This window comes from Apteryx mantelli, chromosome 1 (genome assembly GCF_036417845.1).
Source record: "Apteryx mantelli isolate bAptMan1 chromosome 1, bAptMan1.hap1, whole genome shotgun sequence".
Taxonomy (NCBI): domain Eukaryota; kingdom Metazoa; phylum Chordata; class Aves; order Apterygiformes; family Apterygidae; genus Apteryx; species Apteryx mantelli.
In genome coordinates, this window is record NC_089978.1 from 149,935,949 (window position 1) to 149,955,104 (window position 19,156).

Here is a 19,156-nt window from a genome sequence, read left to right on the forward strand (position 1 = left end):
AGTCTGGACTCTTCTTGCTAGCTGTATCAAAATGTGTTCACTGTAAAAATACTTCCATACTTTAATGGAAGCATCGAATAACAAACATGCTACATATCTCAGCCCACTCAATACAAGTTGTGCGTGCGGATCATCTCCGAGACTGAGCCCAACTTGAGATAGTGGAACTTGCTAACTTAGGATGTTTCTGTTACTCATGAAGTGCTGTTAATTCTGCTCAAATTAAATGAGACAGCTTGCGTAGCGTCTCTTTAGAAAATTACAAAGGCCTATGGTTTAAAAAATACCTTGAAATTACCTTGATACTATGAGAACACACTGTGATTAATTATGAAATGTGTATGCTGTATTTTCTGAATTAAAAAAAAAAGTCTGGAGTGATAGTCAGAATGAGCTGCATTCAGCATTGATACCTATGTTTCAATCTCTGCATTAGTCAAAAACTGCTGAGCAAACTGTGTATTGATTGCTAAAATGTGGAAGAATACTATTTTCTACTTTCAGGTCTCAAAGGTAAGCTTTGTTAAGAGAAATACATTTAATCTAAAATCTGTATGGATGGAAATATTTTTTCTATTGTAGTTGCACTGGAAAATTATTTAAATTTTAATTTTAATCTCCCTGTGCAGTTTAGAAAGCAAACAGTACCATACTGTCATTTCATGAGAATGGGAAAGTGAAACTGCCTAAAACAAGTTTGGTGTGCAACCTGCTAGGATTTACTCCTGCAATCTGAGCACAGGCTATATACATGGCACTGTGGATGAAAAGGGAAATCTCACTGAGCCGTGCCAGCCCAGACTGGATCTCTGGGGGCTGGACTGCATAGTCCTCCCTCTGCCTCCAATGCTAATAACCAGAAATGGCCATGGGAGAAGTCCTCCATACAGGGACAGAGTTTGTAAGGCTCCATCCCAGCAATGCCCCTCACTCTGGGTGGCTCTGAAGTTTGCAGATGGACCCAGGAGACGCAAAGTTGTCAGTTCTCCTACACAACCCGAACGGGCCAGGGCCAGCATTGCTGGAGCACAGTGTCCCCGTGGTCCCTTGTGCGCTGCAGGACCGCGGGGTGGCCCAGCCAGCACGAGCAGGCTGCCGGGCTGAGCAGGTGTCGCAGGTTAGTCGGTGCTGCCAGGGTTAACAGACGCTGCCCCGGGTGCTGGGGCGGGAGAAACCGCCCCCCTTGCACTTTTTGAACTGGCTTTGACTCGAAAGGTCTCACAAGGGAGCAGGGTTTTCTTGTCCGTTTAGAAGCCTTTGGAAACTAGAGTTTTGAACAGCTGCTACGAAAGTCACACCTTGTGCTCTCCACCCTTCTCTCACACCTCAGAACAGGCATTCGCAATTTCAGTTGTGATGTTTACCGTGTCTGTTTCACCAAATTGTGTATGAATAAAAAATTTATAGCTTTCCTGACCCCTTGCTGGCATCTCCCTGCCAAAGTCAAAGTGAAATGATGAAGAAAATCAGAAAAGCAAGGACAGGTACAATAAGTGGTTATATAATTTAGACTATATCTATGATTTGATTACTGTAGTGATATTAATGTTACAGTAGGAATGTGCCCTGTTTCTTTGCCAAGATACATAAGTTACCATCTTCAGTTGTTGCTTTAAACCACCAAAAAAGTGTACATGTAAGCTGCAAGAGCTACGAAATCTTCAGTCTGGTGGATCACCATAGGAGTGAACTGGGGTGATGAGCTACTTTCAGTTGTTGGACACAAAGAGGCTTTAAGCTCTGATCAATAACGCACTTTGCAGTACAAGTTAGGCTGCTTTCAACAGATCCTAAGCTACTGTTTCTAAAATGATATTGTAAATTCAGTCAAAACAAGGTATGTATCACCAGGATGTGGGCAGAGAAGAAAGACTGAATTCAGACAGCTGAATTAGTGCGTGGATAAAACAAATACCACCTGCCAACATTTCGTTACCAGGCCAGTTAAATCCTGAAATCATTGTTCAGGAATAATATTTGCCTCCCATTTATACAGCTAGATTAAAGGGAGGTGAAGTACGCAGGGCCGTATAGGAAAACAGTGGAACAGCTAGGTCTGGAGTTCAGGTATTTCCAGCTCCAAAAAAAGCATCACTGTTGACCTACAGGAGTCTAATGACATTTTAATCACAAATGAGGGACAGTTGCTTCACCTTATGTAGCCATGGCACAGTTCCTAGATTTGATGTTAATTTTCCAAATTAGCCTTGACGCATGGGGCCGGAGGGAGCCACTCGGGCTCCTGCCACAGCTCCCTCCCTGCCCTCGTTCAGGCTTCCTTGGGCTTCCGCAGTTGTTGCAGGCCTGCAGCCCCTCTCCTCCGAAGGTGGCTGCTGCAGCAGTAACAGGCCTGTATGGCCCTGGGGTATTTGCCCACATTTGTCCCCCACCCCAAGGGCAGGATGGAGCGAATTCCCTCTCGCTGTGGCTTCTCTATGGCAAGGCACACTCAGCTTTGTCCTGGAGACTTGCTCCTGCTGTGGGTTCCCATACATGCAGGTGCTCAGGGACTAACCAAGGACAAGGAAGACCTTGTAGCATGTCGCATGGCCAGGGCTACACATTACAAACAAGACCCCACTGTGGTTGCTTCTGCTTATTTACATTTTTCAAGGTGAGAGTTTAAACTTAAATCATTCAGAACTGTTTTCTGTTTTTAGTTTTTCTTAGTTTACTAACCTACATTGGAACTTCCTGAGTGATTCTTATTTATTCCTTTCAATGTACTATAAGCAAGTATGGTAGTATTTTTCTCCCAGGCCCTGCATCTCCTTTTCCCGTTTTCTTTCTCCTTCTCAATTGTCGCTTTTTAATGCAATGTTATACCAATGTGAATGCAACAAACTCCAAAATACAAATACAGGAACAAGAGGAAAACAGAGTGCTTGTTAAAAGTTCAGTATAGTTCATTCTATTGTCAGTCCTCCTGGACTCTCTCATCTTTACTCTCACACCTATGAGTAAAAAAAATAAATTGCACTTTTGCAAGGTTGATAATTTGCTGTAGGCAGTTATAAGCAATAAAAGCACAAAACTAAAAATAAAAACACCCAAGAGAGGCACATTTCAGAATTTTCTCAGTATTGAACACAGAGAGAAATTAATATACAGCTTCCTTCAAGCCATTTGGCTTTAATAAAAACTTATGAACTCATAAAGAAAGGCTAGTACATTTCTGTACACAGCATTTTGGACAATAAGTAACTTAAAAGACAGCTGACTTGTATTTTTAGTTGTTTTCCCTTCCCTGGGGCTTCTTCTGCCTCAGTCTACCAACCTGGGACAGAAAATACGTACAGAATGGCATCACATATGGAAGAGCAGAGCTGCTAATAGTGCAAGCATCAGGTCTGAAATGTCCAAGTTCAATGGAACCATATGTCCCTACTGTGATTAGCATTCCTGGTAAAAAAAGATTGAGCATCTGTGGATAAGGCTGGGAGTTTTGAGTAAAAGATACTGAAGTTTTCATGGAACTTCTCTTAACAACAGAGGGATGCTCCTATTTCCTTAACCACAACTGAATCCTGTCCCACTGAGTACTGTCTGACTGCAGCCAGGATTTTGGAGTTTGTTGCACTCAGATTAGTATAACAATGATCACAAAGACAACTGCCCTCTGGTGTTGCTAGGTGGTCCTTATCCATGGTACATTTTGGATCTTTTGCAATTAATGTTATTACATAAACATATGATATTTCCTGTGTTTAAATATCCTTCAAATATAAAGAAAATTTTTTTGGCCAGTTGAACTAGCCTCAGTTTCTTGATTCCAAAAAAGGAAAGAACACAAGAGAAAAATAAAGCCCAGTTGCTTTTATTCCATTGCAGTATTATTGGGAGTGAAATCTGCCTCAGCTGTTAGTGACAATACTACTTGAGGAGCCTACTTACAGCTGCATTGGAAGCCATCAATGTAAGTTGGTAACTTTTGTAATCAACTAGATGTGGGAAAAGAAGAAGCATTATTAAAACCCCAGGATTGGGAAATTTAGAGATAAGAACTCTTAGACCCAGCTGACTAACTTAAACTTCATCATATCTTATCTATAAAACAGGGTGGAGTGGCAATATTTTCCATGCCTGCTACTTTGAAGCTTGCTCAAAGTGCTTTAGGAAATTGCTCTGAGATCCTTGGGAGATTTTCTATACATAGTAATTATCATCTCCAATCCCACCTACTGCTCAAATCTTGTCTCCCTGTACAAAAGAATACAGTTTATGCCACTTCCTGTTTTGCAGTAAAGGTTTCTCCATACAAATGTTTCTTTTTACCCCAGAGGTGGCAGCACTTCGGTGGTGAGTGAAATAATTATATATGGCTGTGAACTGCTAACATTTTGACATAAAAAGAGCTGGGTTATTTATTATGTGTTATTATTTAGGACAGTGAAAACCAAATTGGTTTTCTATTTTTGTATGTGCATTTGAATAACAGGATCCTTTCAGTTAGTGCTTTTTATGTTATTATACAAATCTGAATTAAAAACAATCTAGTTTTTGGTGCAATGATGTTTGGGCTCAAATGGCTAACATGTAACTATAATTATGGTATAAGACTGAAAAGTGTGAATGATCTAACTGCTTTGCTAAAGAGAGAAACATAAAGAGACTGTTTCACTACTAAGAAAGAAGCAAAAGAGAAGGCTACATATTTATGCTTCACCTTATGATATGTTTTTTTAATAGTACTCACTGTAACAGCTCTAAATGCTGTATTGTTTTTTTATTTCAAGAGTGGACAAGGAAAACCAAACAAATAAGAAATGACAGAGGAAAGTGGACAGTACTCACAATTTCATTGTAAGTAGGGTCAGTGCTTTTTGGAACTGTTCTTGTTTTCCTGAGACTGACCTCATCAGGATCTGGTAAAAGATAAAATTCAGCTTGTGCACTTGGGGCAGAGCCATCTGGGAGGCGCTGAAAAATAAAAGGGTTATAAATATGAATGCCTATGTTCTAGCAAAGAAAACAAATAAAGAAGTACCAAATGAAATCTAGACTTAAGTAGACACAGAAATATATTACATTCTCAGTATTCTCTTGGCTAAATTGGAGTGGTAATGTAGTAAACAACAGGAATTCTTAGAATTCAGCTTCATATTGAATCAGAAAAAAATAAATGAAATAATAAAAGTGCCTATCTTTAATACTTTATGTTGCAGTGGAAATCCCTTAAGCATAAATCTGCTTTAACTCAATTTAAACTGATACAAAGTCTAGCCCTTCCATTTTCCAGAGCAAAGCCTAGAAACTGGGCTCTAGCCAGTCAGCTCCTATTGATTTTAACCCCTAAGGAGAAGTGCTGATGCTGGGGAGAACTGATTGTTTCTAAGGGTGTTTCATAAAGGATATTACTGCAGGAGAGCCGGGCGCATTTCCTGCAGCACTATGGGCAGAACAGGAGTCTTATAATAACAGTGTGTCCCAGATCTCCCCTCGCACAGCTGCAACCTCTCTTTACCATTCCAGTTCAGATTACTTGTGATATTCCAGATATTCCAGCTTACGGTAGTCATTCCAGATCACAGCCAAGCTATTCACCAACTCAGTCACAAAATAATGCTGGTCGTGTGCAGTTCTTGGATAACTTCTGAACAGCTGCAACCTTATTACTAAAGCAACATTACAGTTACTCTGAAAACACACTGGTAGCAAGGAAGGTTTTAAAAGAAGATACAAGAAATATAATCATGAATAACTATGGAACAGGTATCTTCTGAGTATATGTCAGTTAGGGCTTAGCTTACAGTTAAACAGAAACCTCTGTGCTGGTAATACAATATGCAATCAGAAAGCAAAACATGGACCATAAAAGCATGGGTGTTTATCAAAATATCAGCTATTTTAATAGTATGACCAGCATTTTAGGCAGCAAGTTTATCTGCCAGCTCATAGGCAATCCAGTGACAGGATGCAAATGAAAATGAAGGCAAAAAGAATAGATTTTAAAATGTTTGGAACAGATGAACCCAGAGCATTATATAGGCAGTTGCCTTTATGCTTACCACTGTATTTTTACCTGGCTCAGAATAAAGTCATTTCTCAGATTTTGATTATTCACAGTACATGACTGGAAATAGAGGTTTTTCTACAGGCATTATCAACAACATATCTTTGAGAAAGGAGAAACCACTGGTGTCCTAGCAATAAATAACTTCTCTATCGGGAAGAAAAACAGTGCTTGTATGTGTGAGCAACCAGTGCTTGCATATCAAATCTCTGCTCTCTGATATCTGAAATGATCCTTCAAGGCAAATCATGTGGTCAGCTGCACAGCTTAATATTGCTATGGATTACACTGTACATCATCAAAGGACGTACTGCTCAAATCATCGTATATTGTCACTCTATGTGAACAATTAATGTTACTATCACTAAGCTCCCCCAAAGTATATTTGATTTAAAATACACACAGGATTTAAATAGGTGGGATTCACCTGCCAAAATAGCAATACCATTAAGTGTCAATGAAACTAACAGGTACTTCCCTAGGACAGAGTACCATACTGTTAACACAGTATTTATGATTTATACTATCTATTTAAAAGCCCATCTCTATTGACCTAGGACTATATTAAAACTCCAATCAAGGAATACAAATAACAGTAAACTGAACAGTCTCTTGAAAATCAGGAAGGAAAAGGAAATCTAGCCTTAAGTATTAGTCCAAGCTACCGGGATCCTAACTGTAATCAAGCTCCTTCCTTCTCAGTGAAGAGATGAGTGTTGCTGTACCTTAAAGGTCAACAGATTTTAGTTATTTCAGACAAAAAGGGGATCATTCTTTAAAAAAGAAGGGGGGTGAGGAGGTGGGTCATGAAGAAGGCCTTCCTATGTGTTCAGCTGAAGCCCAGCACAAGAATCTTCGCTATCTCAAGCACGGAAATAGAATACAGGGAGAGTCCCATACAATTTAAGTCTTTATAAATCATCCCAGCACTGCATTGCCTGTACAGCGGTCATGTTGGAGCTACTACTGCAAGGTCAGGTCAGCAGCAGCTGAACGGGGCCCAGGGCCCGGATGGTAGGTACCAGGCTATGAGGGTAACGGAGACAATGGCTGCATCTGCTTGCTGGTTGCGCAGGGCGAGCGGGCGGCCCCAGAAGCAATGCCAGCCTGTGCTATCCATTGCTCCCAGGGGAAGCTCTTTTCAGGAGGCAGGATGTCAAACGCTGCTCCACTTTGAGCTGCGGAGTTAGGAGAGGGCGCAGGCACATGCACTGTGCGCCCCTGCATGCTTCAAGATAACAAAGACACAGATCAGGGCAGGGTAGTTTGCATTTGAAACAGGCAGCCTCCATCACCTGCAATGGAAAGAATCCAAGCTGATTGCTGCGTGATTTTTTAACAGGACCTGGTATCCAAAGGTGAGTGCTACAAATTGGAAAAAAAGCCAGATAAAATCCTCACTGCACCTTTGAGTTGCTCCTTGCATCCTACCAGCAATTCTAACACATTATCTAGCTTTCAGACATCTAACCTTCCTCCACCAGCCAGCTCCTCCCAAATTCTAAGGAAGGCATTTCACAAGGCTGCTGTGGCCACATGAAATATGGACAGAAAATTCATTCCTTGCTATCCCTTTGCAAGGAGCTAACTACATGTTGAAAGAGGTGAGTGGGAGGAAAGGGTCACGAAAGAGTATCAAAAAAGAGAATATTTTAGCAATTCACAAAAGAAAACTCTGGGCAGAGCAGTTGCTCTGGGATCTTTCAGAACTAAAAACAAAGCCACTTTTCATGAATAGTAGCAATCAGCAGTGCAACTGTTGGAGAGGCAATTTAAAGGGCAGCCACCTGAACTGAAACTAGAGATCTTACTTCTGGCTGTTGGGGATTTTTTTCTGCTTTACAGATAATATTTTCCTGCTTCAGCTTCCCTTGCTGAGGGAGACACACAGGCCAGGCGAACTCAAATTTCCACAAGTGTCCCAAGTCTCCATCTGCAATGGCTCTGTTATGCCATCAAGTGATTAAAGAGCTTCAGCTGAATACTTGCATAAGGACTCTTCAAGCCAGGTCACATCTTCATTTACTCAACTGCCCTCATGTAACTCCTGACATGACGCAAAACATCTATCAAAAACCCTTAACTCTTAAAAAGGCCCTCTCCCATCACAAACTCATCATTCAAAACTGCAGAGGAAGAGCATGTATAAACCAACTGGGGCTTTATAGGAACAGAGTTTGGGTAGGCAAAGGAACAGTGGACAACAGTGGAGCATCAGATAATAATATGACAGGCAGCTTCACTAGCTCTAAGCTTCTGTACTTGGTGGGACTAGTGCAGTTAATCTTCTGTAGATGCCCTTTTGAAAGTCCTTCAGACATAAGTTACATCTACCTATGAAACACAGACTTCATATTAATGAATAACTATGAAGAGAGCAAAGCCAAATTACAAACAGAGCAAAATGAATCCCCAAACATTTAAGGTGGGATCTGAATATTCTCTTTGTATAAATTCTTAAGTCCTTAAATAAACTTGGGTCATATGAACAGTTTATGTCAACTTCTCTTTTGATTTGCACAACAGTTGAACATTTTCTTGTAAAGCGCCTGCTTCACTGAAGGTTTTCTTGGAACAAGAGTTGCAATGGCCATGGAAGGAGCTGTACTCTGCCAGATCCTCTGTATCAAGAACAAAGAGGGATCTTGGCAGTCTGGGAATCAGAGTTTGAACCCACGAGTGGGATTAACATGGCAGAAATATCTTTCTAAATGAGTGTTTAATCTAAGACAGGTGAAATCTGAAGTTGAAGCAAGGTGTTTTATTAAGAGAACTAACATAGCAGGAAAAAACCCCCAAGCTTTTGGGCAAACTAATCCTTTTTCAGGCTCTCACATGTGATTTGAGCTGCTGTTTGAATGAAAGAAAATGGAGAAAACATCAGATATCCTTTTCTTTCTAAATATGATCTCTGCTGTCATATTCCACAATGTTGCATTTAGTGAGCAAAAACACTGGATATCCTTTCACTCTTAACTCAGAGAGCATTGGCAGATTTACACTACATATTAAATAAATATGAAGAATATCACACCTAAATGTTAGTCTCATTTGCTCCAAAGAGTATTCTTCCTGGTGGGCTCATTATTGTAAGACTTCTAGATTTCCACAGAATAAGACTTTCAGGAGCCTTATGAGTCAGTTCCGAAATCCAGCAAGAAAACCTTCTGTTATTAGTGGATCAAAAATCACTGATATCTTTCCTTAGTCCAGGCCAGCAGGAAAACCAAAGGGTCCCTTGGGAATGCCATTTTGCACATTAACTGTTCTACAAAACTGTTACAGCTTGAATATGTTTGTGGTTAAGCAAGCAGATAAAAACAAAGTTTTAGGTTGAATTCTGTTTATATTTAAATCTGCAGTCACTTCACTAAACCCAAAGGAGTAGACTACGTCTCCGGAAAAGAAAATGGATTACTTCTGAAAATGTTTAAAGGAAGCTACTCCCAATTTAAATGCATGTCCTAGAGTACAGTTTAACCAAAAGCCTTAGTTCTTCTGTTTTGTATGCTTGCAAATGAATTCAAGATGTAAAAATGCATAGGCCTGCAAAGGTATAATACCAAGTTGCCAACAGAAATACCATTGCTTTCCTTACTATGCCTATGGACAAAAAAACCCAGTGATTTTGATCTGGAGATAAAAAGAAAAAAAAATTGAGTTGAATCTGGAAGCTGACTCTCCGTGCTTTCTTCAAATACAAACAAGCCACTACTGTACAATTTCTCAGAGAATGACCTGCCTACTTGACTCTGACAACGGCTGATGTTTCGAAGAAACTGAGTTACAATTGTCTGTATATATGTTTTTAAAAAAGCAGTTTCTTTTTGAAATGTTATTTACCTCTAAAGCAATGCAAGTGCTGAAAATATTTGAGAGAGAGAGGGGGAGATAGAGAGAGATAGAGAGAGAAGGTAGATAATACTTTGGATCTACTTCCCTCCACACCTGTAATTCAATACTGAAAAACTAATCCAGAGATATATCTGTTATGGCTATGTTCCATTATTCATTTCAATTTTATTTTCCAAAACAAAAAAATGTATTGATATTTACTTACAGAAAACCACACAGAAAGGTAATGACTGGTGTAATTCAATTTTAAATATATTAGTTATGGCGGGGAAATAATGGATGAAATTCAATTAATTTTTCCACAAGAACTACATTATCCTAATGACTTTTCTCCCTTGATCTTTACTAACTACCCAAAACTCTCCTTAAGGATGGATTCATTGTTGACATTAAAAAAGAGCTAAATGCTTCTTCAAAATTTGCCATATTTTAAACTATGCAATTTAGCATGGGCATGAATTCTGGGCCTTGCTCAGATGAGTTTTAAGGGAAGTTTCATGACGGTAAATGGACACTTTGGGGATAATTTATTAAAATGTTTATTAAAACTCATCTCTTCCTAAATGCCATTAAATTTTCTTTTTAGGTGACTCATCCCTCAAATTCACATCACCTCATCAGTTTGTCTTGGTCTTAGACATGCAGCTATTTTCCCACCTTTTGTCCTGGTGTGAAACAGATTGATACATTTGATAGTTCCAGCTGCTGTTCTCTTTCTCCGCATTTTTCATTTTCAACCATCTTGACAAAAAAAAAAGATCAAAGGTGACTTGCATTCACTAATGCCACCTCTCCTCCTCTATAAATGACTTGCTTTCTTCCTCCAAAATTAATTTCCTGGACATTTTCAAATCTCAGTTACTCTCTTCCCCTTCTTCAAAGAAAATTCTTCAGGCTTTAGACAGGCTCCCATTTCAGCTACCCCCCCAAAAGGGGGGAAAAAAAATCCTTTAGATTGTCCAGTAGCTCTAACATTTAGTTTTCCCATCCTTCATCCTCATCTTGTTGTTTTCTTTTATGTACACTGCTCTGAGAATTTATCTTCTGTGTAGTGAAGAAAGGACTGCAAAATATTCCTTAATATTTAATATTAAGATGTCCTTACAGATTTAAGAAATCTATTATTATATTAATTGTTTAGAAAAAAAATCACAACTCCAAAGCAAAATATTTATATATTAAATGTAGACATAAGACAAATTTGAATATTATCCAATAAAGGAGGATTAGAAAAAAATCCACCAAAGAAATCAGTCTCATACCTCAGTAACCTGTATAAAACAGTAGCTGCCTCCTGACTAAGCTAAAGCTTGTAAGAAATGTGGAAGAGCCATCAGTACTGATGCATGTGTAATTCACTTTCTGAGTGGTGTAGTCTAGTCCATACGTACTGTAGCAGGAAAAGGCTAAACCCTGTCTTTGTAAGCTGCAGCTTAATTAAAAAATACAGCCTCTGCCTTAGAAAAGATAACATCCTCTCAGCTAATTCGAAGTTTAGAGATTTGAGAAAATAATCAGCCCTAAAACAATGACATTCCCAAGCAAGAGGTCCCTTCAAGGAATAGGTTAATAAGATGTAACAACCTTGACATTGCTGTGTGAATGAGAGGTTGCTCTCTTACTTCATAAATCATAACATGGGCCTGAAGAGCCTTCTTTCTTTTTCCTCTGAGATCTGCATATCTCAAAGCACTGAACACCTCCTCTACTCGACTCTGCCACTACGCTTTTTATTTTCCAGTCACAAAATATTTTCAAATTACTTGAAAGAAAATGCAAAAGAAAATAATCTTTGCAGTAATTAAATAATAATTACAGGAAAGATAATCCACTATATTGCTACGGGGCACTGTGCGCTGCATGCTATTGACAAGACAAAACAAAAAACAATTGGCCAAAAGTGATTGCACAAATGAGGTATTTTATCATAAATGACTGTTCTTTTTTCACCTAAAACTTGAAAATATCTAACTGCTGCTCTCCAAGAGAAGTTTTTTCTTATCATATTTTTGGTTCCCATATTTCTTTCCCTCTTCTCTGTTAGCAACTTCGTTCCTATTTTCATCTCATGCACACATACAGGTATGTAGATAAACAGAGAAGATGCACTGTGACAGAGGTCACTGGCAGAGCAACAAAAAAAAAGAAACGAAGCTGATCCCAATTTAATGCAGGGAAATAAAAAGAGATGTTGTTTCAGAACAACATATGTGTTGTTTCAGGAAGTTCTGGAAGGCATTTTCTACCTTTCAGAAAACCAGCAATGTTGGTGGTGGCAACGGAGCAAGCCTCCAGATGGCTTTGTCATTTACTGTGATAAAAATGCAAGGGTGCTCTATCATTGTTATTGCTTTGAATCTCCGAATATAGCTTGTGCACTCCGTGCAGTTCAATACCTTCAACATCCTTGTCAACCCGTCTGTTCCACATGCAGTTTGTCAGGGCACCAAATGGACAAACGGTGCCTAATGTAGGTGCTGTTTATTCAAGCAAAACAGTGCTTTGTAACTGTGGTTTATTCCAGGCTTCTCTCTCCCAAGTGAAATAAGGTATTTTGGCCAAAAAGTGCAGGTTTGCTGGTTCAGCTTTGTTTGTAGTAGAGTAGTAGGGAGATGGACTGGTGCAGTCTAGCTGTTATTGGAAGACCGTATGCTGCTCCCCTAATGGGGAGAGCTATGCCAGCACAAACAGTGTCTAGCACTGTCCTGAGTCACAAAATCTCTAAACAATGGATGCGCCATCAGACCAACACTGCCCAAAACCTCCTGGCTGCCAAATGGGAAAAACACAATCACTGAGAGAGAAGGACAGCTTCACAGCGAAGACCTTGCAATAAAGACATAGTTCTGGGTGACAATGTCGACGTGTTGACATATCACTGTGTGTATTTGAGCTAGGTACGCAAGTTGCCACTGAAGTCTAAGCAGATCTCTTTAATTAAGGACAGATGGGACCTGGTCTCCATGGTCATCTTCAGTGGCAGGAAACTGAACTGGGCCTTAAATCTCCACTGATTGTAATGGGAGCAGGATTCAATTGCTTAAATATAGGTGCCTCATGCCACCTGAGAGGCCAAAAGGTGTGTGTATGGAGACAGAAATACGACATAGGCTTCATGGGAGACCGGCACCCAGGAGTGGTAGTTGAAAGTCAAACAAGATACTTCATGGTTTCTAAAATAACCCTGATCAGGCAACTGAATCCTACCATGTCACATCTGTAGGTGTCTTAATTTCAAACTGAATCCGACTCCAATTAGGTCAAGGCATATACAGACACACATAGAGTGGGATCTTTTAAAGCATATAACAATGCTAAATATTTAACAAACAGTTTTTCCTTGTAAGGAGAAAGACAGACCCTTGGAAACAGATTTGATTCCAGAAGATTCAGGGCTCTCTAAGAAATGTGTAAAATGCTTCTGATCTGCTTCAGTCATTTGAAAGGAAAGCCCATTGAACTCTGTTCATTTTAGTTACTTCAGTTTAAGTATTGCTCTGTGATACCCAGACGGTTACAAGGGTTTCCCTTCCAAGCCTTTATGTCTATAAAGCTCTGAAATCAGAACTGAACACTTTCAGAAAGATATACAGTTGATACTAGGTTAAAAAGAGTGATTTCTTGTCTCAACAATCAAAAAAGAGCTGTGTATTAGGACAGACCCAAGCAAAATGGGGAAGAGTCTGTACAACAACATGACTATAAACTGTCAGGTAGAAGAGGCTCTTATCTTTTACTGACTGTTGGCAGTAGCAGACAAGGATCACTAGTACTTAGCTCCAGAAAGTAATGATATAGCCTTGTGTGCATTTACTGCTGTTTCTGAACTGACAAGAAATGCTGTCTTTTGGTCACATACTTATCCTCTTCTCCCTTCTCTAGGCACAGAGAGAAAGTGAATATAAAAATGCATGAAGAAATAGTGATGGTGTTACCTCTGTCTTCACCTTACAGTATTTGTCTTCTCATTTTCTTTATCAATTACTTAAAAAGGTTTTTATGTGCCTGGTCCAGACTACTTTTAATGTCTCAGACTCTGCAGAGCTTCCTCCACTTTCCTCTAGATTATTCCACAGCTTGCTACCTCCCTCTGTAAGCAAGCATTTCATTATATGATGCATGCAATTTCTGCTCCTTAATTACATCTCATTATTTCTAGTTATGTTCCCATTTAATGTCCTAAATAATTCCTCTTGAACCTTGCTGTCTTCTTCCTTAAATATTTGCACAATTGACTTGTGCCCTTGGTAGTCAGTTCTTAACTAATTTAAGTTATAGTAACGATAAATCACTCCTCAGGAATCAATCAGTCCCAAGTAACCCTACTGAGAACTGTTCTTTGAACTTGTATTCTAGTTTTTAAGTATCTTCTTGAGACAAATATTCTAGCATCAAATCCTGACAAAGACGAACTACTTCCTTTCTGCGCCATGACATCAGGATCTGGCCTTTCTCATTGCTCTCTCTCATAACAACCTCATGTCTCACCGCTTGTTTGTTTTTCCTTGACATTACTACACAATATAGTTCTATATCTCCCTGAGGTAATAGACTTCATTTGTCCAGGCTGGCTGTAGGGTTCTGCAAATCACTTTTATTTTCTTGATCTTGCCCTGTCTTCACTATTATTTTTAAAGTTTTCCTCATTTGCAACGAATAGCAAGTTTAATTTTTGTTCACCTTTATCTCCCAGATCACTCACGTTGTTAAACAGAACTTGCTGACTTCTCTTTTCAACACAGATCAGCTATGTAGGGAATTGCTTATTTAAAAATTAGCGTTTGGAATTTAGAGCTGAGGCAGTACTGCAACTGTGATAAATTAAAGGGTTTAACACAGAATAATAACACAACTACTGGTACAATGTATTTGTCAAACATCTTTAATGACAAATGTTTTGGAATCCAACAATAATCCCTGTGCCATGAGAGCAGACATCTTCTCTTCCCAATTTAAACTACTGCTGAGTAATAACACCTTTTGTTTATAGGTGTTCAGCTAATTTTAAGTTTCAAAGAGAACATGTCTATTTAAGCTAATTTACATTCATTTTTAAAGCAAAAGCATTTTCTGACCACAAATGTGAAATTCAATCCAATCTCCTTATACACTAAAGTTAGCTCAAGAGCTTTCTTTTTGTGGCTTTTTATTCTTTTCAATAGCAGTCTAGAGAGAACATCATCTGAATGTCTCACCTTCTTTCATCAGCCAAACTGCTGATTTAATTCTGTCACCGATACTTACCTTTCTGAATAACTTTTGTTCAGCTCAAAGAGATTTCTTCCCAGTTGCTTTTCATCTGTGGGAAATTTGCCAGGCTTCCCCTAGCTATGGAACTTCTTCCCTATCCCTCTTGGCTAACCCAAGGACCGCGGGAAAGAGAGCAGGATACAGTCATAATATTCTGAAAGGGTCTAATGTGGCCCTTTATTTAACTGATGGGCATAGACTTGCTGGCAGGAAATACATTTTTCATTTAGAGCTGTAGATAATAACAATTCTTAAAGCATAAACATCAGTGGGCCAATGAGAACAAAGATGGGAACCAACTCCGAAGCAACAAGAAATCCCCCACCCCTTCCCAGTTCAAGCTAAAGCCAAAGCCCAGCAAAGGCAGGGGAAACATTTACCTGCACTGCTCTTGGGAACTTCCCTACTGCCCTGCACCTGCAGGCTTAGAAATACATTTCATCCCCTCAGCTTAGGGGAAGCTTGGCTTTCACCTTTCTTCCCAAAGCCCTTCACCTATCACGTTTCACGAATGTTTTTGGAAGCAATTTGTACTCGGATGGTGTAGGACACGAAGTGGAAAAGAGGCTGGATGTCTGTGTAAGCCTAAAGCTGATTACTAATTTGTCACCCACATATCAGCTACCCTAGAATCATTAATCATCAGGAGCGGTTCATGACAGCTTCAGAGCTCTTATAAAAGGAAGGGTGGATGTAGTTTTGGAAAGTACCGTAGGAGTTTATTTTTCTTCCAGCATATTTTCCCTTTGTAAAATTGGTTCTGAATTCATCAACCCACATATGCTTTTCTGAATTTTAGCGACATTTATTGGCATGAGGCTCAGGGACGAGTTGGCTTTGTTTCTGCTCCCCACTTGCCCAGACGAGTTATCCTGTCCACAAGAAGTAACGGGCAAGAATGCTTAGCAGCAAGGACTGAAAAGTTAGCTGCTTATCTAGAAAAACAGGGCATGCCTGAAGTCATGGCAATGAATTCGTCAGACAAAACACACTTCTGTGCCAGTGCTGAACCACTATTCCCTTCTGGTTCTCTGTGAAGCGGCAAAAAATATATCAACCAAACCTGTTCTGATCATCAGAAATGGCTATTTCCTCTTGTCTCTTTTTGATTAGACAAGAGAACACAGCGGTGTTTAGCCTGGCTGCTGCTGGCTACCCAGTACTAAGCTAGCCCACAGTCCTCTCTATGTAAAATCTGCTACAATCTTGAATTCCCGCATTCTCTGTGTTGGATAAAGGGCAGAGGAGTTGAGCATTTCAAGTTCAAAACCTACATGTCTTTCAATGTTCATAAATTCCATTACACAGTTTCTACACACATCTAGCAGCCTATGGCTTTAAGGTAGTCCCTCAGGCTTGTTTTCTGCCTCTCCCTGTTCTCCTACTCCTGTCTGATGCCATTTTTCTGCATTGTGCTGCCCCAGCTGGATTGCTCTTGCTCTTAGCAGACGAATCCTTCCAAACACCAAAATAAACCTTGCCCTGGATCCTATCTTTCTCCTAAGACCACTTAGTATGCTTTGTCAGGTACTGCACTGCTGTGTTTGTGTAAGAAGCTAGCCATACTCCAGCCCCTTCTGCTGCCACATCCTCCCCCAACTCAGAGGCAAAAGCTCCCAGTCTCTCCATATAACCTCTCTAGTTTTCTCTAACCTCTAGCCTATGCCAAGGCTCATTTTGGTTTGCTTCCAGCCTTCCAGCTTCACTTGATTAAGACAATATTGCCTCTACTGCCTATGCATACAGTGCACAGTATTGCACTGTCTCTATCTGAGTGCTGTAATGCCCCAAGAGACTGACTTAAAATTACGTAATATACATGTTTAGAAAATTGCATTTTATTAGCATCATGGCTTTTGCATCTTTGAAAATTGCTTTTCTCAGCAACCATGGTGATGTCCTTCAAATCTTCACCAGAAGCTGAGAGCCTGATGTGAGTCACCTGACTTACAGAATCTCAGGAGTCACATAAAACTATAAAATTCTGAGGAAAATCATGAGACTTCACTCATGATTTTGAGTTAGTAACTCATAAATATCTATTTAATGGAATTCCTCTTTGCTGTATGTCCAGTCTTTAAGTGTAGACAAACATTTGCAACCAGTCTTACATCCCTCCATTCAAACAGTTTCAGTGCCTGCATTCCTGGTCTAGATGCAAGTATTTTCTCAGTGAGAAAATATAGTTTGTGTTATACAGGAGGTTAGATTAGATTAATGGTCCTTTCCAGTCCCAAAATTAATAAGGCTGTTCTACTCTGTTGTTGTTCTTTGAAGTATTTTTAATAGAGTTTTCTTCAAGCAGGACTGACTTTCCTAACACATGACTGAAATGTTGCTGTGGTTAAGGAGAGGACATTCTGAAGCAGATCTAGGAATAACTGATTTGCACATATGCCGCAAATCTGGCACATGTGGATATATGAATCAGATCAAAAGCACCTGCACTGTGGAGTTCATGCATGCACCCACATGAGATAGTCCTCTGACAGGTCTGCACAAGACCAACTGTCTCGCAAGTGTGATAGCATTTTCTTCTATGACATCCCACATGAATGGGAGTAGCTTCATGAAAAAAACCTGCAAACCTATTGCGTTGCACTTCTTCAACCCCCTCCTTTAAAGAACCTATATGACACTTGACAATGGATATAAACAGCACCAGCTCCTTGGGGATTATCTTGTGCATCACATATTAAAATAAGATTGGCACAGCAGTATCTAGAGCTCTTTTTAAAATCTCTAGAACAACCCCCATACAAACAATAAATAAAAATTATTTAAACGGATCAAAATCATTCTTCATCACAACTCCTGTCAGTTCAGTGAGTCTACATTTGGGATTAATTTGGCCCACTACAATTATTTTTGCATCTGAACACACCATAAAATCTCTATAAAGAGATAAATTAAATGGGGAAGAGCAGTACAAAAATTATTTACGATGAATTACGAAATTAAACAAGATGGCAAAGTAATCTCTGCACAGATGAACCACTAAAATATAATTAGTGAGACTTTGCAAAAGACTGAATATACCTGAAATAGCTTTAACATGTCTTGAATAAGATATGATCTTTGCATACATTTAAATTCCTGTTCAGACCAAAAAAAAAAAAAAAGAGAGAGAAAAGAAAGGAAAAGAAAAGAGAGCACAATAGAGATATTGATCTACGAGACTGCAAAGCTGAAAAGATTACTAATGTGAGAGAGAACCTTTCTTTTATAGGTTACTAGTCTGCAGGTAGTCCAGTATCACAGTGCCCCAAAGCAGAGCTATTTTATAATTCAGACCAGATGATGATGGACAGATGGACAGTCGAAGGGAAGGATACACAAGCCCAGGATTTAAAAATATGATTGCCAAAGTCAGGCTGCTTAAACAGTGACCTTACTTTCAAGTCACAAATCACTGCTAGTCTTACTGAATTGGACCTGTAGCTCTTCTCTGCAATCTCACTGAAATTTGACTGTATTGGATTTGACTGTAAGGCATCTACTTTCAAGTGCTAGATACCAACTTAACGTTGTATTGTCCCTTTCCATAATGAACTGAACTCCAGATTTAAATTTTGCTATCCAGCGCTATCTATGCTGTAATTTGTTTTTATCTAATTGAAATGGCTGGAACTTTCTATGTTAAAGAACACAGTCAGGAGCCTACATGCTAAATGATGGAAACAAGGAGAAAAATTGCTTTCAACAGCTGTTGTTCTGTTCCTGCACATCTGCACATCACCTGCCTGAACTCACAGTAACGCTAGGAAAATGACAATTTGTTTGTACCATTTAAATACACTCCTCCCACCAGCCATAACTTTACCAGAAGTTTATCAACGTCATCCAGGTTTAAGAAAACACAACAGAAAAAATAAAGAGGGCCTTACACTGCATCCTGAAAGTAAAATATTATAGGCTCCGTCTGTGTAACATGGAAGAATGTTGTGCCAGTTAGAGGTTCCTCTAAATTGGACCTGTCAGGAGAGGCTGATCTCACCTATCAAGGTGGTGCATAGGAAACAAAAGACAAGTCTCTCA

The 19,156-nt window shown here is 39.4% G+C and overlaps 1 protein-coding gene across 1 annotated transcript in view; it reads right to left on the minus strand.

The window, feature by feature from the left end:
* Positions 1-19,156, minus strand: part of PIK3C2G (phosphatidylinositol-4-phosphate 3-kinase catalytic subunit type 2 gamma) — a 216,234-nt gene that overhangs the window by 1,239 nt on the left and 195,839 nt on the right. The window contains exon 31 of the mRNA XM_067289854.1: positions 4,795-4,920. Within this exon, the coding sequence (XP_067145955.1) occupies positions 4,795-4,920 (126 nt within the window). The remainder of the gene's footprint in view (positions 1-4,794; positions 4,921-19,156) is intronic.